Source organism: Oncorhynchus mykiss, chromosome 7 (genome assembly GCF_057628025.1).
Source record: "Oncorhynchus mykiss isolate SJ-2025 chromosome 7, ASM5762802v1, whole genome shotgun sequence".
Classification (NCBI taxonomy): Eukaryota; Metazoa; Chordata; class Actinopteri; order Salmoniformes; family Salmonidae; genus Oncorhynchus; species Oncorhynchus mykiss.
The window spans coordinates 23591304-23617087 of NC_143028.1; the positions used below are offsets into that span (position 1 = coordinate 23591304).

At 40.7% G+C, this 25784-nt stretch overlaps 1 protein-coding gene across 16 annotated transcripts; it reads right to left on the bottom strand.

Moving 5' to 3' along the window:
* Window positions 1-2443: 2443 nt before the first annotated feature.
* lnpk (lunapark, ER junction formation factor) lies at window positions 2444-22971 on the bottom strand. Of its 16 annotated transcripts, none has more exons than XM_090240552.1 (15): window positions 22503-22818; window positions 21774-21863; window positions 20586-20627; window positions 20123-20179; window positions 19992-20034; window positions 19146-19204; window positions 18817-18857; window positions 16627-16710; window positions 16480-16534; window positions 15092-15286; window positions 7177-7267; window positions 6852-6922; window positions 5029-5196; window positions 4059-4178; window positions 2444-3304 (listed from the first exon to the last, which is right to left on the bottom strand). In XM_090240552.1, exons 5-15 carry the CDS (start codon window positions 20021-20023, stop codon window positions 3123-3125), a joined length of 1098 nt encoding a protein of 365 aa, XP_090096678.1. In that variant the 5' UTR covers window positions 20024-20034; window positions 20123-20179; window positions 20586-20627; window positions 21774-21863; window positions 22503-22818; the 3' UTR covers window positions 2444-3122. The 16 variants fall into 16 exon arrangements, with proteins under 16 accessions (XP_090096678.1, XP_090096677.1, XP_036839014.2 ...); XM_090240551.1 differs by having other exon boundaries at window positions 7177-7282; XM_036983119.2 differs by having other exon boundaries at window positions 7177-7282; window positions 16474-16534.
* Window positions 22972-25784: the final 2813 nt, after the last annotated feature.

The window sequence follows — 25784 nt, forward strand, 5'->3', positions numbered from 1 at the left end:
CAAAGAAGTTCATGATTTTATTACTGCTGAAGTGAAAGCCATCCTCTCTTGGGGAATGCTGCTTTTTAGTTAGCTTTGCGACAGTATCAAAAATAAATTAGGATTGTTCTTATTTTCCTCAATTTAAGTTGGGAAAATAGGATGATCGAGCAGCAGTAAGGGCTCTTCGATACTGCACGGTACTGTCTTTCCAAGCTAGTCAGAAGACTTCCAGTTTGGTGTGGCGCCATTTCCGTTCCAATTTTCTGGAAGCTTGCTTCAGAGCTCGGGTATTTTCTGTATACCAGGGAGCTAGTTTCTTATTAGAAATGTTTTTAGTTTTTAGGGGTGAAACTGCATCTAGGGTATTGCGCAGGGTTAAATTGAGTTCCTCAGTTAGGTGGTTAACTGATTTTTGTCTTGGGTAGACAGAGGGAGTCTGGAAGGACATCAAGGAATCTTTATGTTGTCTGTGAATTTATAGCACGACTTGTGATGTTCCTTGGTTGGGGTCTGAGCCGATAGTGGTCCGTTAGTCCAGGATTATGAGGAAAAACATTAAGATCCACAACATTTATTCCATGGGACAAAACTAGGTCCAGAATATGACTGTGACAGTGAGTAGGTCCAGAGACATGTTGGACAAAACCCACTGAGTCAATGATGGCTCCGAAAGCCTTTTGGAGTGGATCTGTGGACTATTCCGTGTGAATATTAAAGTCACCAAAAATGTGAATATTATCTGCTATGACTACAAGGTCCGATAGGAATTCAGGGAACTCAATGAGGAACGCTGTATATGGCCCAGGAGGCCTGTAAACAGTAGCTATAAAAAGTGATTGAGTAGGCTGCATAGATTTCATGACTAGAAGCTCAAAATTGAAATTTGCTATCGTAAATGTTAGCAACACCTCCGCATTTGCGGGATGCATGGGGGATATGGTCACTAGTGTAGCCAGGAGGTGAGGCCTCATTTAACACAGTAAATTCATCAGGCTTAAGCCATGTTTCAGTCAGGCCAATCACATCAAGATTATGATCAGTTCATTGACTATTATTGCCTTTGAAGTAAGAGATCTAACATTAAGTAGCCCTATTTTGAGATGTGAGGTACCCTAGTCAGTTTCTGTTGGAAAGCAGACTGAACCAGGTTTTCCTCTAGGATTTTGCCTGTGCTTTGCTCTATTCCATTTATTTTTATCCTAAAAAAAACTCCCTAGTCCTTGCAGATGACAAGTATGCCCATAACATGATTCAGCCACCACCATAATAGAAAATATGAAGAGTGGTACTCAGTGATGCGTTGGAGTTGCCCAAACATAATGCTTTGTATTCAGGCCATAAAGTAAATGTATTTGCCACATTTCTGTCAGTTTTACTTTAGTGCCTTTTTGCAAACAGGATGCATGTTTTGGAATATTTTATTCTGTACAGCCTTCCTTCTTTTCAATCCATCAGGTTCGTGTTTTGAAGTAACTGCAATGTTGTTGATCTATCCTCACTTTTCTCCTAACACAGCCATTAAACTCTAAATGTTTTAAAGTCACCATTCGCCTCTCCAGCAACTGAGTTAGGATGGACGGACGCCTGTATTTTTTTAGTGACTGGGTGTATTTACACACCATCCAAAGTGTAATTAATAGCTTCACCATGCTCACAGGGATATTCAAAGTCAGCTTTTTAATTTTTACTCATCTACCAATGGGTACCTTTCTTTGCGAGGAATTGTAAAACCTTCCTGGTCTTTGTGGTTGAAATTCACTGCTCGACTGAGGGACCTTGCAATTAAATTGTATGTGTGGTCTACAGAGTTGAGATAGTCATTCAAAAATCATGTTTCTGAGAGCAAAATTACAAGATGTTATAAATGCTGTTATTGCATCAAATGGTTGTTTTATGCAATAGAATTATATTGTCTGTGTGAACTTAGATTGGGCCTCTGGAGGCTTAATGCTGACAGAAGATTTACGATTCCTTCGGTGATAAACCTAACAAGACTGCACTCCATAGCATGAGTTGGTGTTTGTGTGCTGGGAGGTACCAGGATGGAGATGGCTCCGGTATGGATAATGATGAGAGGAACTTTGTTTTGGGGGCTAGACCCTGGTTTCTACACAATGAGAACAGTCTTTACAGCAGATACAGTCTATTGCAGAGTCCATGCAACTTATGACTTAAGCACAATTTTACTCATCTTTGTAGTGTCTTAAGGCCTGGGTAAGGCCTAAATGTCACAAATTCCCCAACTTATTAGTTCTCAATAAACATTTTGCATAAGTCAAAGGTATGCCAAACATCCTTCCCACGAATTTCATGTCAGTAAGAACCAAAACATAATAAATATCTTTGGGCCAATTTTGTATGGAATTGCCCACAATGGCGCTGCCTGCAAAGCACTGCAGTCTAACCTGGAGTAATATGAAGTAGAAGCACCCTTTGTCTTGTTACAATAGTCTACCATGAATTGATTGAGAACATGTCTTTTATTTTATTAAAAAAACAAACATTATTTGGCGTGCCATCTACATACTAATAAAAACAGGCATTTGCAAAGATTTGGTGGGCCAAAAACCTGACATACAAATTCAGCTCCAACACAAAATATATTTGTTATTTACTTCATGGCTGAACATAACACAGGCTTGAAATAAGATATGTGGAACTGCTTCTTGGCCAGAATAAATAATATAAATAATATTCATTCTACTTTCACTCTGTAAACAAAAGTTTTGCCCGACTAGGCTTACGATTGAATAAGTTTCAATATTTCCAGAACTGCTGTAAATAAATGTAAAACATGTCTTAACTATTTATTGTGTAGCCTAATGAATAACACAATCAGAGCAAATCATGAAAGACAGACCGGACCAGTGCATTTGGCAAATGTATCTTTTCAAAAGAAAAAGTGGATTTGGCAAGTATGTAATCAAAGTCAATGTAAGAAATGCTCTTTCACACCTGCCAAGTTATGGTTTAAGTGAGAAAAAAAGTGGTAAATTCTAGATTATTACTTCACTTCCAAAGAATATTGTGCATTACAAGCATCTTATGTAAATCCAGGAGCTGGGTACCACATGATTTTTAAACAAACACTGCACCATGTCAGCTGATATACAGAGGGGAGGGTAGGAATTCAATGTTTTCTACTCTGTTTCCAATTGGGGGACTTCTTGCTTTTCTCCTGGTCTCTCAGGCTCCTCTTCTGTGTGTACCGTCTCTGCGGCCTCTGGGTTCTCTACGTTGGCGTCTGGGGTCTCCTCTGTAGACTGGGCCTTTTCAACTTCAGGCTCCACTTCATCAGAAGGGGCCTCCAGCTCCTTCTCATCTACAACCAGAAGACAGACATTTATAAAGCTTACATTAACCATACATATCTACCACTTGTTTGTTTCTGATAACAGGACTCGCTCTCTCTGCCTCTGAGCCACTTTGTACAAATCACACATTCATAAGCCACTATAATATATTTACTGTAAAGTATTACTGTCAAACTGTCAGAGCAGCCTATTATCAAACATTCACAAAAATATCAGAGAAAGAAGGGGAGGGGGGGGGGGGGGGTGAGAGAGTGACAGGGTTAAATAATTTTAACAGTCAAACCATTAAATCACTAACTTTGTGTAATTACACTACAATAATAATTTGCAGCATGCCCAGCCTGCTAATATTATATACAATGACTTGATCTGTGAACACTGAAGCTTTACATTACTCCAGAATTAAGTTAATTATCAACAACTTTCAGGGTCAAAAGAGTGGGATCAGTACAATGGATATTTGATGGTCCAACGTGAAATAATGCATCAACATCATTGTGTGATGCCATGCAATAGCTTGTGTAGCTGTGATATCAGACAGATGGGTAAAACGGAAATTTCAGTTCAATTCCTGAATCAAAAATAAATTGACCCCAAATCTGATTGTTAGTTGCTTGATCATATTAAGATTGTGATATGATTATGGGGCCAGATGCCACAAGAAGTCCATTTAAATAGCCTTTAATCAGGGTAAGTGATTGGTGGGACTAAAATCATTATTTGTAAGGGGCTGCAAAGCACCAGGCTGTGGTAAGATGGGACCTTTGTGGTGATGGTGGACAATGGCGAAACTGTGCACTGAACTCCATGAAGCAGTTGCTAAAGATACAGTGGGCGCCCTGGTAGCCACATGACTGGGACCACTGTCTTCACTTTGATCAGCTATTCAAAGACAAAGTATAAAGCAATGGTAAATATTAGGATTAAAACAAACATGCACAAAACGACGACAATGCTAAATTGATCATTGAGTTTGTTATAGCAACAAACACTATGCAATTAACAACTTCACCATGCTCAAAGGGATATTCAATGCTTGCTTTTTTTTTTTTTACCCATCTACCAATAGGTGTCCTTCTTTGCGAGACATGGTCTTTGCGGTTGAATCTGTGTTTGACATTTACTGCTTGACAGAGGGACCTTATATAATTGTATGTGTGGGGTACAGAGATGAGGTAGTCTTTCAAAAATCATGTTAAACACGATTATTGCATACAGAGTGAGTCCATGCAATGTATGTTTATTAAGCACATTTTTACTAATTTAGGCTCTGGATGAGCATCTGATAAATTACACATGTTTTACAGAGATGTAAAAATAGCAAAATAGTGCTATTACATAATGTCAAAACCTAATATTACACAAATGACTAATTACAATGACAGGTATTTATATCAACAGGGTTACATGACTTTCTGGGGCACAACATGTGCTTCAGAAGTAGCTAGAATTCATATTGGATATATCTCAATCGATAAAAATCGATAAAAAAAAAGATATTTTCTGGTTCCTCTAAAATGTAAACAACATTTTAAAAGTTGGGAGCACCAGTGCTGTTAATTTACAACCTGTTCATTTAGAGCCCCGAATAAAATAAACTTTTTTTTTACCTTAAATGTCAACACTGATACATTTGGGTCCACTTAACTCCTCTGATCTTTTGACCCTTGGATTTGGCCAAGTGCTACATATATGCTTAGTTCATTTCCAAAGGTAACTCTAGTTACTATACCTCCAGAGGGGGGTGCGCTCTCATCAGTGGCCTCTGATGCTGCAGATTTTTCTGGGGTGGGTGATTCCGAGCGCATTCTCCGCTCAAAGCTAAATTCTGGGAGTCTTGGAGCTTGAGGTCGGGTCTTCCTTGCATGGTTCAGGACGTAACAGTAAGCACACCTGAAAGCTAAACGGTCATAATGTAAGTAACATTATTTCAAAGGCAAGGTGCCATGTGCTTCAACAATTGCCCCACAACTTTTTTTTAAGACATGTTGAAAATGCATAACTGCATCTGCTCAATGGATTAACCTTATTTCGATGTCATAGCTTGAGCTACTTTGGTTACAAAAGGTTGGTTGCACAAGCATATTAGAAAAAAACGTAACACAAGGACATTCAAGAAGCACAGCACTTTCACAAGTTACTGATGATTGGCTGAGAGAAATTATGAAAAGCTTGTGGGGGCTATTTTATTAGACTTCAGTGCAACTTTTGACATTATTGATCATAGTCTACTGCTGGAAAAACATATGTGTTATGGCTTTACATCCCTGCAATATTTTGGATAAAGAGTTACTTGTCTAACAGAACACAGAGGGTGTTCTTTAATGGATGCCTCTCCAACATATTCCAGGTAGAATCAGGAATTCAACAGGGCAGCTGTCTAGACCCCTTTATTCAATCGTTACTAACGACATGCCACTGGTTTTGAGTAAAGTCATTGTCATGCGGATGACTCAACACTATACATGTCAGCTACTACAGCGACTGAAATGGCTGCAATACTTAACATGGGTGGCAAGGAATAAATTAATCCTAAATATTTCAAAAACTAAAAGCATTACATTTGGGACAAATCATTCACTAAACCATAACTAAATATTGTAATAAGTAATGTGCAAATTGAGCAAGTTGAGATGACGAAGCTGCAATCCAGTAACTGTGGATTGTAAACTGCCATGGTCAAAACATATTGATACAACAGTAGCTAGGATGGGAAGAAGTCTGTCCATAAAAAAAGCACCAGCCTTGTTAACAGCACTAACAACAAGGAAGGTCCTACAGGCTCTCGTTAAACGCACCCTGACTACTGTTCACTCGTGTGGTCAGGTGCCATAAAGAGGGACTTTGCAATTGGCTCAGAACAGGGCAGCACGTATGTACAGAGAGCTAAAATGAATAAATATGCATTTCAAACTCTCCTGGCTTAAAATGGAGGAGATATGGACTTGTTTTTGTGAGAGGTATTGATATGTTGAAAGCACCGAGCTGTCTATTTAAACTAGCAAACAGCTCAGACACCCATGCATACCCCACAAGACATGCCACCAGAGGTCTCTTCACAGTCCAAGTCCAGAACAGACTATGGGAGGCGCACAGTACTACATAGAGCCATGACTACATGGAACGGTATTCCACATCAGGTAACTGATGCAAGCAGTAGAATCAGATTTTTTAAAATGATAAAGCTACACCTTATGGAACAGCGGGGACTGTGAAGCAACAAAGACAGGCATACACACACACACACGATAACATACGCACTATACACACACGTACACATGGATTTTGTGTTGTAGATATGTGGTAGTGGAGTAGGGGCCTGAGGGCACAAAGTGTGTTGTGAAATATGTTATGAATGTATTGTAATGTTTTTTTTAAATTGTATAACTGCCTCAATTTTGCCGGACCCCAGGAAGAGTACCTGCTGCCTTGTCTGCAGCTAATGGAGATCCATAATAAATACAAAATACAAAGCTGGCAGCCAAGCACCGAAGGGCAAAGTTAATGCATTGTTTGAAGGGTAGTGACAGGAAGCAGTATTTCTCAAAATCTTACCAATATATTCAAATTCCTCTTTTAATGCCATACCATTATGGGAGAAGCACTGCTGGCATATAAGGGCATATCTGGGGATAAAAGAGCATACATAACAGTGAGAAGAGATCAACCTTTAAGTTGCCTAGATGCAAAACTGTTAAAAGAAGAACTCCAGTTAAGGTCTACCATTTAAAGCTGTATGTTACAGTGACTGTCACAACTGATGAGCACAAAATAGTGACGCCAAACAGAGAATACGATCCTCTGCTCACTGTAGGCATAGTACTCTACGAAGCACATCAGTAATGAGGTCATTGGAAATGCTTTGGATGGAAGTACAGACCTGTTCTGAGGGCCATCTCCCACAAGGTATTCGATGACTCTGTCCACAGCACCTCGGTCTCGAGGTAAGACGGGTCTAGCCAGGGGTGGGCCTGGGGGGTGCATACCTAACGTTATAGCACATCATAGGAACACAGTGACAATTAGTGCTTAGTTTAGTTTCTACACATTTTAATACTACAGCCATTGATGTACAGCAATATTCAAACCTTGTCTCTGATTATCAAGCAGATTTAAGACTGGACCACTCATGAACCCTCAACACCTCTTGGAAAGCCATTCTGGTGTGTCTGTGGCATTAAAATTTTTGCAATTGTTCCACTGAAAGAAAACTCTATCCCAGGGTAAGGTATTCCGAGGACAGGCATGTTTTCCTCCAACTTTTTACCCGGGCTTTGCTACTTTAATATTTCATTTGATCCTGACAAACCAAGTCCCTGCCAGTAACAAGCATACCCATAACATCCAGGCTGTATCACAACCGGTCGTGATTGGGAGTCCCATAGGGTGGCGCACAATTGGCCCAGCATCGTTCTGGTTTGGCCGGTGTAGGCCTTCATTGCAAATAATAATTATTATTATTATTTCCCACAATACAGAAAAATACAAAGGGTTTCGCTCAGTGATGTGTTGTACTGGATTTGACCCAAACCTGAAGATGTTAATATAGGCCAAAAAGTTCATTTGTGTAATTCTGCAAGACAACATGGCAAACAGTCTTGCAGTAACAGCGTTGTCGCAATTATTATTTTAACCTCCCCTGATCTATGCCGGTCTGAAAATGTATCCCAGACATGCTTTAAAAGCAGACTGAGGTTGAATAATTGTTTGACACTCACTATCAAATTGGAGTGAACTTGCAGGGGATTTTTTATTATTTTTTAAAATGTAATTTAGCAGACGCTCTTATTCAGAGCGACTTACAGGAGCAATTAAGTACCTTGCTCAATCGGCTCGGGATTCAAACCACCAACCTTTTCAGTTAGTGGCCCAACACTCTTAACCGTTAAGCTACCTAGTGGTTAAGTTGTTCTTAAATCATGAGAACCACTACTTTTGCAAACAAATGGATCTCATCCCCCAACATTTTTAATTTTGTATGAACATATTACATTCTGAACATATTTAGATATGCCACAGCAAGGGGTTTAAAGACCTTCACAATCAAGACTTCTTTATGATATACAGTGCCTTGCGAAAGTATTCGGCCCCCTTGAACTTTGCGACCTTTTGCCACATTTCAGGCTTCAAACATAAAGATATAAAACTGTATTTTTTTTGTGAAGAATCAACAACAAGTGGGTCACAATCATGAAGTGGAACGACATTTATTGGATATTTCAAACTTTTTTTAACAATTCAAAAATTGAAAAATTGGCGTGCAAAATTATTCAGCCCCTTTATTTTCAGTGCAGCAAACTCTCTCCAGAAGTTCAGTGAGGATCTCTGAATGATCCAATGTTGACCTAAATGACTAATGATGATAAATACAATCCACCTGTGTGTAATCAAGTCTCCGTATAAATGCACCTGCACTGTGATAGTCTCAGAGGTCCGTTAAAAGCGCAGAGAGCATCATGAAGAACAAGGAACACACCAGGCAGGTCCGAGATACTGTTGTGAAGAAGTTTAAAGCCGGATTTGGATACAAAAAGATTTCCCAAGCTTTAAACATCCCAAGGAGCACTGTGCAAGCGATAATATTGAAATGGAAGGAGTATCAGACCACTGCAAATCTACCAAGACCTGGCCGTCCCTCTAAACTTTCAGCTCATACAAGGAGAAGACTTATCAGAGATGCAGCCAAGAGGCCCATGATCACTCTGGATGAACTGCAGAGATCTACAGCTGAGGTGGGAGACTCTGTCCATAAGACAACAATCAGTCGTATATTGCACAAATCTGGCCTTTATGGAAGAGTGGCAAGAAGAAAGCCATTTCTTAAAGATCTCCATAAAAAGTGTTGTTTAAAGTTTGCCACAAGCCACCTGGGAGACACACCAAACATGTGGAAGAAGGTGCTCTGGTCAGATGAAACCAAAATTGAACTTTTTGGCAACAATGCAAAACGTTATGTTTGGCGTAAAAGCAACACAGCTGAACACACCATCCCCACTGTCAAACATGGTGGTGGCACCATCATGGTTTGGGCCTGCTTTTCTTCAGCAGGGACAGGGAAGATGGTTAAAATTGATGGGAAGATGGATGGAGCCAAATACAGGACCATTCTGGAAGAAAACCTGATGGAGTCTGCAAAAGACCTGAGACTGGGACGGAGATTTGTCTTCCAACAAGACAATCCAAAACATAAAGCAAAATCTACAATGGAATGGTTCAAAAATAAACATATCCAGGTGTTAGAATGGCCAAGTCAAAGTCCAGACCTGAATCCAATCGAGAATCTGTGGAAAGAACTGAAAACTGCTGTTCACAAATGCTCTCCATCCAACCTCACTGAGCTCGAGCTGTTTTGCAAGGAGGAATGGAAAAAAATGTCAGTCTCTCGATGTGCAAAACTGATAGAGACATACCCCAAGCGACTTACAGCTGTAATCGCAGCAAAAGGTGGCGCTACAAAGTATTAACTTAAGGGGGCTGAATAATTTTGCACGCCCAATTTTTCAGTTTTTGAATTGTTAAAAAAAGTTTGAAATATCCAATAAATGTCGTTCCACTTCGTTCCACTTGTTGTTGATTCTTCACAAAAAAATACAGTTACAGTCTTTATGTTTGAAGCCTGAAATGTGGCAAAAGGTCGCAAAGTTCAAGGGGGCCGAATACTTTCGCAAGGCACTGTATCTAGCACGCGCTCCAGCAGATATATCTCACTGGATACACAACCCAACCAAGCCGCACTGCTTCTTAACACAGCGCACATCCAACCCGGAAGCCAACCGCACCAATGCGCCGGAGGAAACACTGTGCACCTGGCCACCTTGGTTAGCGTACACTGCGCCCAGCCCGCCACAGGAGTCGCTGGTGCGCGATGAGACAAGGACACCCCTACCGACCAAGCCCTCCCTAACCCGGGCGACGCTAGGCCAATTGTGCATTGCCCCACGGACCTCCCGGTCGCGGCCGGTTACGACAGAGCCTGGGCGCGAACCCAGGGACTCTGATGGCACAGCTGGCGCCCTTAACCACTGCGCCACCCGGGAGGCCGCCCTCCCTAGCTTTAAGCACCAGCTGTCAGTGCAGCTTACAGATCACTGCACCTGTACATAGCCCATCTGTAAACAGCCCATCTACCTACCGGTATTTATTTATTTTGCTCCTTTGCACCCCAGTATCTCTACCTGCACATTCATCTTCTGCCAATCTACCATTCCAGTGTTTAATTGCTATATTGTAATTACTTCGCCACCATGGCCTATTTATTTCCTTAACTTACCTCATTTGCACTCACTGTATAGACTTTTTGTTTTCTTTTGTTCTACTGTATTATTGACTGTATGTTTTGTTTATTCCATGTGTAACTCTGTTGTTGTATGTGTCGAATTGCTACGCTTTATCTTGGCCAGGTCGCAAATGAGAACTTGTTTTCAACTAGCCTACCTGGTTAAATAAAGGTGAAATTATGGTTTCATTTAAATTAATCTCCTAAATTTGCAGTCATTTAGCCGACGCTCTTATCCAGAGCGACTTACAGTTTGTGCATTCATCTTAAGATAGCTAAGTGGGACTAGGGCTGTTACGGTGACCGTATTACCACCACCCTGGCGGTCATGAGTCATGACGGCAGTCAAATTCCATGTGACTGTTTAGCCACGGTAATTAGGCTTATTTAAGCTCCGATGCTGCTGATAATCATTAGTAGCCTACCAAACTTGCTAACTGCCTGGTACTCAGCACTCTATTGTCCCTCTAAATCACTCTGACATCAATGCAAATGTAGAACCTATGAGCTCATGTTGCAAAACATTTCTATAGGCTATGCAATTGAGAAAACAGAGTGATGGCCTCTATTAAAAAGAGGTTCCCATCAGCTTCCTGTAGGCTAGGCCTACTATATTTATTCCTCAATTTTCCACATATTAAGCACATTGCTTCTCTTTACAACAGCAGTATTGCCTACCACGTTGGAATTGGATAAGGACGCGCACAGTTGCGTCCCCTGTGTATCTACCTTCACTTGTAGCCTGTGAGAAAGCTTTCCGTCACGTGATTGGGTCTATGTGAGAGGTGCTTCAGAGCACGCAGCCGGGGGAAGGGAATTATAACTAGTATATTCAGCCAAGGGGCATAACGGCCATTATCAAGTGGTTAAGAGTGATGAAGTGTTTGCAGCCTGAGCTCATGCCTTCCATGCAATTGTTTTCAAATCATCAGTAGTCACATCATGCAACCGTAGTATGTATCAAAATAAAAAAAGTGTTTGTATCACAACTAAAGTTACATAAATAATTATAAATTAAGCATATAGGAGTACCTGTTTCTATAGCCGCATGTGCGCACTCCCTCAAATCGCTTGGAGAAAATATACTTTCAATTTTATTCAGCTACAGTGCATTCGGAAAGTATTCAGACCCCTTGACTTTTTCCAAATCCCCGACCAAGGCCCTTTGCCCCAAATATCTTGGTTTGGCCGGGCAGCCAGCTCTAGGAAGATTATTGGTGGTTCCAAACTTCTTCCATTTAAGAATGATGGAATGCTTTGTGTTCTTGGGGAGCTTCAATGCAGCTGAAATGTTTTGGTACCCTTCCCCAGATCTGTGCCTCGACACAATCCTGTCTCGGAGCTCTACGGACAATACCTTCGACCCCATGGCTTGGTTTTTGCTCTGACATCCATTGTTAACCGTGGGACCTTATATAGAAAGGTGTGTGCCTTTCCAAATCATGTCCAATCAATTAAATATACTACAGGTGGACTCCAATCAAGTTGAAGAAACATCTCAAGGATGGTCAATGGAAACAGGATGCACATGAGCTCAATTTCAAGTCTCATAGCAAAGGGTCTGAATTCTTATGTAAATAAGCCAGAGCCCGGACTTGAACCCGACCGAAAATCTCTGGAGAGACGTGAAGATAGCTGCGCAGAGACGCTCCACATCCAACCTGACAGAGCTTGAGTGGATCTGCAGAGAAGAATGGGAGAAACTTCCCAAATACAGGTGTTCCAAGCTTATAGCGTCATACTCAAGAAGACTTGAGGCTGGAATCGTTGCCAAAGGTGCTTCAACAAAGTACTGAGTAAAAGGTCTGAATACTTACGTAAATGTGATTAGTTTATTTGTAATAAATTTGCTAAAATGTCTAATATCCTGTTTTTGCTTTGTCATTATGTGGTATTGTGTGTAGATTGATGATTTAAAAAAAAAAATCCATGTTAGAATAAGGCTGTAACGTAACAAAATGTGGACAAAGTGAAGCGGTTTGAAAACTTTCCTAATGCATGTATGTTCAATTGTCTTCTTCACACTATAAAATAATGCCACAGAATTCTAAGCAAATCTTGTCTGCTAAATTAACTACTGTAGCCCACAGCCAGATCAGGGCCTAACAGAAGAACAGTTGTCCTTATGAAATAGATTACATTTTCTTCATATAATGTTTCTTTAGACCTGTCTAAAATAAATAAATGGATTTGTGATGGTATATTACACTTCTTAAAATGTAGATGTTCCAAAAGGTCTGCATCAGATGCTTGTAGGCTATGCGTTGAAGCCAGAAGATGCTAAATGTGTTTATGTTAATTAAGTCAATTATTGTGAGACCGGCAGATATTTGCTAGACAATCACTGGCTGACAAAATATAATGACCGCCATAGCCGTGGTTGGGATGACCATATACCACATATCAAGTACATTTTCCTCATCAGCAAAGTCAGACCTAGTAAGGGATGGAAAAAGGCAAGTGCGAGTGTTTGTTCACGAAAGGCCTTTTTTGGGGTGCTGCTGTGGGATTATTTAAGATGCTCTTCAAAGAGATAGCCATCCTGTTGTTTTCGGAAGATGGGCAGGATCTCTGGTGCCCTAGTATCAGGGGGAAGCTGGTTCCACCATTGGGGTACAAGGACAGAGAAGAGTGGACTTGGCTGAGGGATAGGAGGACCAAGAGACCAGAGGCAGCAGGACGGAGTATCTGGATTGGGGAGTAAGATTTAAGAATAGCCCCCTCTTGCTGCTCCGTAGGCAAGTACCATGGTTTTGTAGTGGATGCGTGCTTCGATTGGAAGCCAGTGGAGTATGGGGAGGAGTGGGGTGACATGGAAGATCGGTTGAACACCAGGAGGGCTGCAGTGTTCTGGATAAGTTGCAGGGGTTTGATGGCGCAAGCGGGGAGCTCGGCCAACAGCGAGTTGCAGTCGTTCAGACGAGAGATAACAAGCGCCTGGATTAGGACCTGCTGTGCTTCCTGTGTGAGGTAGAGTCATACTCTACAGATGTTGTAGAGCATAAACTTGCTGGAGCGAGTCACTGATTTGAACGACAGGTGTTGTCCAGGGTCACGTCAAGATTCTTTACACTCTGGGAGGGGGAAACAGTGGAGTTGTCAACCATGATGGAGAGGTCTTGGAGCGGGCAAGCCTTCACCAGGAGGAAGGGCAGCTTTGTCTTATTGAGGTTGAGCTTGAGGTGGTGGGCCAGCATTTAAGCTGAGAAATCTGCCAGACACGCAGAGATGGGTCACCACCTTGGTGTCAGAAGGGGGGGGGGGGGGGGGAGTAGTTTAGTGTCACCCGCATAGCAATAACAGGAGATTCCATGGGAGGATATGACGGAGTGACTTCATGTACAGAGAGAAAAGGAGAGGGCCTAGAACTGAGATAAGATAGAATAGGAGAATAGGAGAGAGTAGTGAAGACTGCAACGGCACATGACCATCTGGGAGGGGCTGAGTGGATAGGGTTGGAGGAGAGACAAGACAGTAAAGGAAACAAACAGCCTCTAGTAAAGATGTGGTCAAGCGTATTGCCTGCCTTGTGAGTGGGAGGGGACTGAGAAAGGGTGAGGTTAAAAGATGGAAAGAGGGGAAAGAAACAAATTCAGACATCGGGAGGTTGAAGTGACCGAGTACAAGGAGTGGTGAGCCATCGTCAGGAAATGAGCTCATCAAGGTGTCAAGCTCATTGAGGAAGTTTCACTTGGAAAATGTTGAGTAGGTTGTGTAGATCAGTTGAATCCCTTTTTAGATGGAAAGTAGTGTGGAAGGGCCACCAGAGGGCAGGCTGGGCTCACAGATAGTAGCCCACACAAGGTAACCAAAGGCAATTAAGCACAGCTGACGGTACTAATGACATTCTCTTTCCCCTATAAGAGAGAGGATGGAACCAGCAGACAGAGGGAAGATAAATTCTCCCTGTAGAATGACTACCAAGAGAGGGGAGCTATCCAAGAAGATCAATTAAGACGGTGACAAATCTGTGATTGTTGTTATAGTTTCATTAAAGATGAAATGTCTTGTGTTCCTGTGTGATCTAAAGAAGGTGTAAGTTGTTCCTTGGGAGATTCTCATTGATTGTGTTGGAGTGTTTGTATTGTCAGAAATCTCTCATAGTGTTCAATCAAGAAAACCTACTCCTGACTCGTTTATTCCACCTTTCCGCTTTAGAGTGACACCAAATGACTTGGTCCGCTCTCATTAGACAATAGAAAAATATTTTCTAGCAATGATTGTTATTTTCTACACAAGATCATACACAATTATTTCCTGATGATCTTCCCTGATGTTTCCATCAGATTGAAATACTGTCAAACTGAACTTGCTTTGATTACATTGCCTTTTTCACATGGTATGGTCACCTAGAAGTTGCTGATATCAAAATAGGGTCGTGGGACACAAGAGTTTGGTAAACACAGATATAGGGGGACCAGAAAGCGCTATAGAACTTTTGTACAATTCTGGTAACTGTGAAATAATTATTTCTCATTCAAAACAGGCCAAATAACTATCCTATTAGATCTTTACTCACCCATGCCTGGGATAGGGGTGCAGGGTGTCATAGGGGGTCTCCTCATCATGGTTTGCTGGGCGACTGCGGCAGACAGGCCTTTATCCGGGGGTCCTCCTGGGGGCCCACCTGGGGCTGAGCGAGGAAGGGGACCCGTAGGGGTGGTTCCAGCACCCATGACAGGGGGCCTCAAGGCTATGTTGCGTTGACGGAGTTCTGAAGAAGAGGGACATGTAGAAAAAGTATTCTCTCTCAAAATGGGGACACTACACAAATGGTTCTGAGTTAAGGCATTCTGTTTAATTTGCATATCTACGGTAATGTACAGGGACATTTTCTTGCCATGCTCAAGGACACAACAGCAGGAGATGGCATCTAGGATTTGACACCAGCAACCCTTGGTTGCCGACTCACATCATGCCAGATTTTTCCTGTCTGATTAGGGGTTCAAAACGGCAACATTCCAATTGCTGGCCCACATCTCTAATGGCACGTTTCCATGCAAAATTTACCCCACTGTTTTACCCAAAAAGTTCATGCTTTTCTGTTTCCATCTACGAAGGCCGGCACCCGTGTCTCACTGGGCTATGGCTCCTGCGGACCTGCTCTCACTTGGGGCCAAAGTGGGGCTACTGGTACTTTTCAGCCTGCATTTGCATATCAATGTCTAACTAAACATCTCTACCTTCTCACAAAGATTTGTATTATGCAGAGGTGGTTGATTCTCACTGTCAGCTCTAGCTATGGAAATACAATTTCCCAGTATAACATAAGGGTGTATACACTAGTGCAGGGGTGGGCAGACTTTTTGGCTCGAGGGCCAAATCGGGATTTCAATTTTTTTTTGACCCGATTTGTTTGTCAAAATCTATTTCTGTGCCAGAAAAAAAGTGCAGTTATTTAACCTTTTATTTTACGTCGGTCCATTATCATTTCTACATACTTTCTATTAAGTTCTAGACATTCAAGAGAGGCCTGGACATATTTTTAACCCTTAATAATAATGCCCCCCCCCACCCTGAAAAAAAAACAGGGTTGGGCTCGTAGTTTGCCCAACCTTGCAGCATAACAAAGACTACCTGCCGCCCCCATTGATTGAACGGAAGTCCTCAGGGGGCATTGAATAAACAATTCCCACAAGCGCTCACTCAATTATGGTCAACCTATTTGTTCATTGACTAAACGTAGAGAAAGAAGTGTGTGACTGCTCTCCTGAATGTAATCAATTATACAGGACTGACAGCTCAGGCTCACACCGTGAGCACATGAACAGATCAATTCTATGTAACCTAGTCAACCACAGAAATTATGTGGTAGCAATCAAAAGGTAAGTAAGGCATTTATAGTTTTACAATCTTTGGCTTTATGCTTGAATACAAAAACAACTAATGTAGAGAGGATGCCTTCACCTTGGCCCGGTCTAGGAGTCATCTGACCTGGCCTGATTGGCGTGAATTCCATTTCCTTTCAAAATAAAATAAGAATCTCAGATCAATTCATAATTTAAATAGCAGATTAAGTCATTGGTTCGTTTAAAAAACAGATACTGTACTTACAACTTTCTTATTTGCTTCAGGATCAAACCTCTCAAGAATTAACTTGGCATTTTTGTATGTTTCAGTCTCCATCACCTCTTCCAACTGTAGAAATAAAGTTTTAAAAATAAAATCAGTTAAGGAACTATCTGCACAGCATAAGAATACAAAGGGAGGGTATATTACCAGTAAACAACAAACATTTTGGTAGCTTTCAAGTTAAAATACATATATACTGGAAAAATATATACATGCAACATGTAAAGTGTTGGTCCCATGTTTCATGAGCTGAACTAGAAGATCCCAGAAATGTTCCATACACAAAAAAAGCTTCCCTCTCCAATGTTGTGCACAAATTAGTTTACATCCCTGTTGGGGAGCATTTATCCTTTGCCAAGATAATCCATCCACTTGACAGGTGTGGCATATCAAGAAGCTGATTAAACAGCATGATCATTACACAAGTGCACCTTGTGCTGGGGACAATAAAAGGCTACTCTAAAATGTGCAGTTTGAGGGAACGTGCAATTCGCTCACTGAGTGCAGAAATTTCCACCACAGCTGTAACCCAAGGACATTCAACAAGCACAGCACTTTCACAAATTACTGATGATTGGCTGAGAGAAATTATAAAAAGATTGTGGGGGCTATTTTATTAGACTTCAGTGCAACTTTTGACATTATTGATCCTAGTCTACTGCTGGAAAAACATGTGTTATGGCTTTACATCCCTTCAATATTGTGCATAAAGAGTTAGACAGGTAACAGAACAGAGGGTGTTCTTTAATGGATGCCTCTCCAACATAATCCAGGTAGATTCAGGAATTCCACAAGGCAGCTCTCTAGACCCCTTTTTTCAATCTTTACTAACGACATGCCACTGGTTTTGAGTAAAGCCATTGTGTCTATGTATGCGGATGACGCAACACTATACATGTCAGCTACTACAGCGACTGAAATGGCTGCAATACTTAACATGGGTGGCAAGGAATAAATTAATCCTAACTATTTCAAAAACTAAAAGCATTACATTTGGGACAAATCATTCACTAAACCATAACTAAATATTGTAATAAGTAATGTGCAAATTGAGCAAGTTGAGATGACGAAGCTGCAATCCAGTAACTGTGGATTGTAACTGTCATGGTCAAAACATATTGATACAACAGTAGCTAGGATGGGAAGAAGTCTGTCCATAAAAAAAGCACTAGCCTTGTTAACAGAACTAACAACAAGGCAGGTCCTACAGGCTCTAGTTAATCGCATCTGGACTACTGTTCACTCGTGTGGTCAGGTGCCACAAAGAGAGACTTTGCAATTGGCTCACAACAGGGCAGCACAGCTGGTCCTTGGAGGTGCACAGAGAGCTAATATTAATAATATGTATGTCAATCTCTCCTGGCTGAAAGTGGAAGAGAGATTGACTTCATCACTACTTTTATTTATGAGAGGTATTGTCATATTTAATGCACCGAGCTGTCTGTCTAAACTACAGGCAGACAGCTCAGACACCCACGCATACCCCAAAAGACATGCCACAAGAGGTCTCTTCACAGTCCCAAGTCCAGAACAGACTATGGGAGGCACACAGTACTACATAGAGCCATGACTACATGGAACTCTATTCCACATCAAGTAACTGACGCAAGCAGTGAAATTAGGTTTTAAAAAACAGATTAAAAAACACCTTATGGAACAGCGGGGACTGTGAAGCAACACAATTGGCATAGACACATGTGCGCGTACACACACACGATAACATGCTAAGTGCTCTAAGAGCTCAATAAAGGCTTCCTAAGAAGGCAGGAGACTTCATTGTAAGCTTGAGGCACCAGTACTCAATGCCTGCCTGCTGTAGCAAAGAGCCTCCCTCTACTAAGGGAAAGGGATAGGAGGGTGTAATATGTATAGATCAGCACAAATTACATCAATGTGTTTTAAAGGTTAGAGCGCATGCGAGTTGTGCAAGGAGCTCCTGACACGATTAAACATTTAGGGCTATTAAAAGGGCAATCAGGGAAAGAGGCATTGTGTCATTAAGATATCAGCTCTGGATCAATAACGTGCTTACTTCAAAACACTAAGGGCTGGTTTCTCCATTGAGCATGTTTTTTAGGCCAGGACTAGGATTAATTTGTGTCCAGGAAACAAGTTCTGCCCTGAATTATCTAAAATTATTGGAATAAATTAGATATAAAAATCTACACTTACAATTTTTCTTTTTTCAACTTTTAAATCTTCTAGTTTGTCATCTGAAACAAAAGTGACGAGGAATGTGTTGAGTATGTCATGAAACAAATGCATTTTCAAACATCTGCATTTTAAGAGACATTTATATTGATAAATATTTTTAGTATTATCATTATTTTTTAACAATTAGACAGACTTGCAATTCAAAACAAGATAAGATAAACTTAATGTAAAGAAGATAATCCTACGTGTGAAAAAACAAAAATATAGAACAAAGTTACTTTTATCCTCCAAAGAAGGGGGTGGATGATGGGCCAACAAAAATTGAATAGAAATAAGAGAAGCCTTACTGTTTCTTTCCGTTCGCTTTGAGAAAAGGAATAACAGCAGCTTCCTCATAAACCACACTCTGAAAACCAATCAGGAATATTAGAATGCAGCAGAAACAGTCTTCCATTGTTGAATAGTTACTCAGAAAAGCAGATCAGAGAGAGCATCTCTTTCTGTGGTAAAGCATTTGGTGATCAATGGAACAAAACAGAAGATTCTTCACTTTGAAGATTATGTGGTGGAAATGTTATATGGCAGGACATTTTGATGACCTGAAAGAGTAGTATAGGCCTACATATTGAAAAGTAACTTTGGCATTAGATGCACAAAACCAGTACAGTTGTGGAATAAGAAAAACTATTGATTTAAACAAATATAAACATCTATGTCTGTGCGTGGAAGATTTCATGTGAATGAAAAATGTAGATGCTCGGCATCTTCTCTAACTTATGTGCCAGGGGTACTTTTGAACTGCCAACAAACATCTTTACAAAGGAGGCTGCAGGCACATAATATAATAGTATACATACTTAAAAGGGGTAATCAGGGATTGGTGCATACATTTTTTAAATAATTTTAAATAAAGGATCTCATAAATAAAAGTAGCCATTGATTCTTGAAGATTACAACTTTCTTTTCAGAAACCAAAATATAAGCTTGTTATACACCGAGTTTGTAAATAATGTGATTTCAAACAAATACAGTATAGCTATAAAACATGAATCTGAGAGTGAGTACATTCCTCCAGTCCCATGCCTCAGCTGTTTACCAAAAAAAAAAAAAAGAGCACCACTTCATTGTTGTTTGAATCCCAGATTGCCCCTTTAAGGTTATGCGTGGCAGTGGACAGAGTAGGCTATACTTACAATATAGGAAATAGAAATAAGGGCAAAGTCATCACGATGCGTCCTGTCCATTGTTCGGGGAGATAGCAGAAGTAAACACTTATGCAAGTAATAAGATAAAGCACAGATGAATACAGAAGCAGTCTTCCCACCCACAACTTCTCCAATCTCTGATTCTTCGCTCTAAATTCCTCAAGGTCCTTAATATCCTGAAAAGACAAAATGCCATGACAAGTATTTTATAACAGATAACAGGTAATACTTGGATTATAAGAATTATGGAATGCTTGGGTAATGCCAGAGTATTTCCCAGCCTTATGCTACAATTAAAAAGGGTTTAATGTAGCATTCTAATTCTTCTCTAAAAAGTATAACCTCTTTTCTAGTATCTGACAGCCAATGTGCTGGCCAAAGTCAGAGTTGTGGACATCTGCGCCTGTCACTAAAAGATCAAAACAGATCACTGCCTGACTGATAATTACAGACAGATACAAGATGAAGCTCATGGACAGGACTGTGGGAGAAGCTTGGTGCTGTGAACAATTTTTGGAATACTAGTAGCCTATATAAATGTTGAAAAGCAGCGCTTATAGCCACATTTAACCTAAAACTTACCTTGTCAATGCCTTCTAGAAGTTCCACCGTCGTTGGTTTAGCCTGTTTGAAGATTAGATACAATTTACTTCTGAATCACTCAAAACAAATGGCTACGACCAGATGTGTGTGCTGAATGCAACGCTTTTTCTCTCTGAATGATAAAAAAGGTAATTAATAGATATTATGAACATTAACTTCCAACACATCATGCATGCCCTCAAGCGGCAAAAACATTGGCTCAATTCCATTCTGAAACTAGCCAGACAGTACAGTTCAGTTGACTAGTCAGTGATGTAGGCTACTTGATTACGTTAATTTAAAATTAAACCTTGAAATGCTAAGGGAGCATTGGGTTGGTAGCTAGCTAGTTAGACAGTGGAGTAGTCGGTTTCTCCAGATTTATTCAACCCTGTTTTATAAGCGCAGAGATCGACTCTACCACTTGAGCATGCTTTTGTTGCACAATCAATGGCGTGCTGGGCTTCAGGCAAGAAGGTTGATGGCTCGAGACCCACTTCCTGCTTGTTTCATTACATTGGTGTCAGAAGTGGGATCGGAGCTCGCATCCACTAGTGTGTGTGTGTGTGCTTGACTGGTGAGCGTGTTCCTGTAAGACGGCGTCCTATGAGGTCTAACGCAAGGACATGCTCTTTGGGAGGGAGTTGTCTTGTTTTGCACACTTTGTACAAAATAATAAAATGCAGTACTACAGGATATTTCTTAACGTAGCTCTTTATTAGCTAGCTATAACTGGCATGTTCACATATCGCCAACCAGGATCAAACTGCCCATGACCTAAACATTTGGATGGTCTTAACCAATCATAACACAGTATGATATGGTGGTAAAATGCATCCAATTACAATTCAGTATGTTTACACATATGAATATTACAGGAGTTGTGTAGGGACCCTGGTTTATAAACTTGGATAACGACTGTGCCACTTAAGCATGCTTTTGTGGCACAGTCGATGGACCTCTGCTTCAGGCCAGAAGGTTTGGGGTTCCCGCTTCTGACACCAATGTAATGAAACAGGCAGGGAGTGTAGCTATAACCCTCAACCTAATGCCAAAAAAAGCATACCCAAGTGGCAGAGTCGATATCTGCGTTTATAAACCAGGGTTGCTAGAATACTTTGGATTATTATAGCTAAACTAGCTTACGCTACTGTTACGGACTTGTTTAACGTGCATATAGTTAGTTACCTTCCACCGGGAAACAACAGCGCCCATCTCTGTAGAATGTATGGTGTGTCCCGCTCCTCGTCCACTCTTTCCTTTACGTTAGCTAGCTGCCTAAAAGTGTTGAAAAGTAAAGGTAAGACATAGCTTGCTACCTAAACAATAGCTCAGACGGCTAGCTAGGTAAGGTTACAGAATGGAAAGTGCAAACGATAGCTAGCCCATTCAGATGGTTGTTACTGGCTATGAAGTAAAAATTCACGAATAAAAAAAATGTGCTCTTTGGTCTTACTTTATGGTTAGGTATACGGTTAGCATTGTGGTTAAGGTTATGTTTAAACTGATTTGAGGAAGAAGCATTTTAGAAATAGTCCGTGTACACTTCAGCCATATTTATGACTTTGTGGCTGTGGTAACTAGTGAAACCCCCCATCCACAGACAAAAAGTCGAAGCTAACGCTAAACAGCCCTGACATGTTCCATTGAAGCACCTGAAGGAAAATGCTCAGTGTTGGGCATGACTGACACGGTTTTGTAATCCTGAGTCACTCAACATAATTGTATAGACTAACGTAACACTGTAGATTGCTTGTGACAGCTCGCTAGCTGACAAACTGGCTAGCTAGCTAGCAGAATATTACTAGCAGCATACGCTAGCACGTAACGTTAGCCTAACGTTAGTGTGTTAAACAGACAGGCCTAACGTTAATCATTCTTAGGCCTAATATAAATACATCAAAGTATGCTACTTACGGTTGCTTGATAGCTATTTCACGTTAGATAGGTCCGTGTCATGCAAGAAAGTCAATAACAATACGGGGGGTTCGAACGGGTTCTTCCTCGTCTTTTTCTCCTATGGTAGAATGGCGGTCCGCGAACAAACGTTTAGGGTCCATGCCGCCACCTACTGTGCGTGGTAATCATGGTTTACTACACTACATACAGTAGTAGCTCTGGCTACATCAGTATAAAAGAAAATAAACACAAAACACCTAAACCCCCCTACCTAATTATGTTACGTTAGTCTATACAATTATGTTGAGGGCTGAATCACAACAGACCGTGATCTGGAGTCCCATAGGGCGGCGCACAATTGGCCCAGTCAATAAATTCCACAAATTAACGTTTAACAAGGCACACCTTATTGAAATGCTTTCCATTTCATAAAGTTGGTTGAGAGAATGCCAAGTGTGTGCAAAGCTGTTATAAAGCAAAAGGATAGCTACTTTGAAACATCTAAAATATATTGTTTAACACTTCTTTATGGTGGCGCTTGGGCCCCCCACGGGCTTGAGCTCAGGGGCTTCAACTCCGTAATGTCACACCCTGATCTGTTTCACCTGTCTTTGTGATTGTCTCCACCCCCCTCCAGGTGTGGCCCATCTTCCCAATTATCCCCTGTGTATTTATACTTGTATTATCTGTTTGTATGTTGCCAGTTCGTCTTGTTTGTTCAAGTCAACCAGTGGTTTGTGTCACAGCGCCTGCTGTTGACCACTCTGCCTGACCCCCCTACCACTCTGCCTGACCCCCCTACCACTCTGCCTGACCCTGCTTGCTGACCTGTACCTTTGCCCACCTCTGGATTACCAACCTCTGCTCTACCCTGAGCCTGCCTGCCACCCGGTACCGTTGCCCGACCTCTGGTTTTCTGACCATTGTCTGCCTTGACCTGTTGATTGCCTGCCCCTGTTGGAATATTAAACACTTGTTCATTCGATGCGGTCTGCATCTGGGTCTTACCTTCATACCTGATAGATAAGCCCCTGCATTAATCCAGCTCTGGTGTTATGAGTTACTCATATTATTCTCCCACCTTTGATTTACATTAGGGCTTGTGTAGTTGTCTAATATTTGTGGGGCAATTACTACTTCCTCAGTCTCCACTTAATGTGAAAAATACAGTCTAGACTTTTTAATGCACAATGGAAAAAAGATGTTTAACTTCACTGTTTCTATTTTTTACTTTTTTTTATTATTATTTCACCTTTATTTAACCAGGTAGGCCAGTTGAGAACAAGTTCTCATTTACAACTGCGACCTGGCCAAGATAAAGCAAAGTAGTGCGGGGGGGGGGAATCCCGGACAAATTGACAAAATGTTCTATAGATGCATTAAAACTGATCTCTTCCAGGAGAATGAATTTACAGGCATAGCCTTTGTATCCTAATTGATTGAGTGGCCGACCCTAATTTTTCACCACTAGACTGAGTCTTTTCATGGATTGAAAGAGTATGGTTTATCATCATTAGGAGTGGATAGATTACAACCACTTAATTCCTTTTTAATTAATGATTTATTGTTGAATTCATGTCAAATAATAAAGTAGCATTTAATTGGGAGCAGTCATTTAAGATATTTAGTTGATATAAGATTTGTCTCTTAAACCTGTTCATTTATTAGTGGGATAGGCTACATTTTCAGCATTAAATTAATGTTAAGGTTGCTCATGAGTTCAGGGCTTCTTATGGCATGTACTGTATAGGCCCATTTTTGTCTCGAAGTTGTACCATGTGAAAAACATACAGTGCCTTCAGAAAGTATTCACACCCATTTTCCCACATTTTGCTGTGTTACAAAGTGGGATTCAACTGTTTTAAAATCACTAATGGCCTCATGATGAAATCCCTGAGTTAGGAAGGACACCTGTATCTTTGTAGTGATTGATACATAGAATACTTTCTTAAGGCACTGTAGGCCTAGCCTATCATTTTGTTTTAATTTCTTAATTTGGCAATTAGAAATGGAAGATCACGTTTTTGTATCATGAATAGATTATTTTAGTTGTGTTACATGTTCAATAAGTCACTGACTTTATAAATTACACTTACTCCAGCCATTGTTTTAATGTTTGTAACTAACTTAAATCGTGTAATTGTTTAGCAAATAAAATGGGTCACCACTTAGCCTATCTTTTGGAAGGAAAATCAGTTATTTAAATAACATTTTGGATAACTCTAGAAATACAGTACAATTTGAGTATTGTCAAGCCCTGACCGTAGATATCCTTTTATTCTCTATGTTTGTTTGGTCAGGGTGTGACTCCGGTGGGAAACTCTATGTTCTTTGTTTCTATGTTTTGGCCTGGTATGGTTCTCAATCAGGGACAGTTGTCTATTGTTGTCTCTGATTGGGAATCATACTTAGGCAGCCTTTTTTTCCTTTTTGTATTTGTGGGTAGTTGTCTTTGTTAGTGGCATTATAGCCTAAGTAAGCTTCATGGTCGTTTCTTTGTTTTGTTGGCAACATTTATCAATAAAATAAATGTACGCTCACCATGCTGCACCTTGGTCCGGTCATTTCCACGACGACAGCGGTGATAACCTTAATACCATAACATTGATATTAGACTGTTATAAAATCTAAATCTTAATTACTTTGTTTTGTCACTCATGCATACACAAAACGTAATTCAACTGAGAAGGGCATTGTTTTTACTCTTCAAAGTTACCTTGTTTGGTCCCTCTTCACTGTTAATGAGGATTTTTCATTTCCTAAGTCAAACATTATTCCAAACATGCATCGTAATCAAATCGGTCACACTTACAGAAGCACGGGTTAATAAGGTAGTAAATCAAAATGGAACGACTGTTCTGGCCTAGCAGCTTGTGAACAGTAGAGCTACATAACGAAGAACAAGATGGGTGATCAAAATGTCATATGCGATAAGCCTATATTATGTAGTGTAGTCTAACCCAATCATTTTCAAACCTATTTTCTTCTAGAATTCTGTATTTGATTGAGAAAATGGATCCATTCGCCTGATACGATAGCCAATTCAATCCGATTTCTAGCTAGGCTACTGTGGATGCATTCAATTCCTTTTTTATTTCCGAAATGAACAGTAAACTTTATCCCACAATAAATTTAAAGCATGCAAAAATGCATTTCACAGTCAAAAGCAATTTTTGACCAGACAGCTTCTATCTATCTTGGTCCAGCCAATACGACTAGCCTGTTCAACTTCTCTTTCGTATCATCTGAGATCCCAGATGATTGGAAAGCTGCCACGGTCATCCCCCTCTTCTAGACCCA

Coding starts and splice junctions, on each gene's coding strand:
- lnpk (XM_036983110.2), bottom strand. CDS start 21,800: ATGGGCGCTGTTGTTTCCCGGTGGAAG. Junction 15,287..16,473: donor TAGACCGGGCCAAGGTGAAG/GCATCCTCTCTA, acceptor CCTCTTCTTCAG/AACTCCGTCAACGCAACATA. Junction 5,197..6,851: donor AGAGGAATTTGAATATATTG/GTAAGATTTTGA, acceptor ATGACCGTTTAG/CTTTCAGGTGTGCTTACTGT.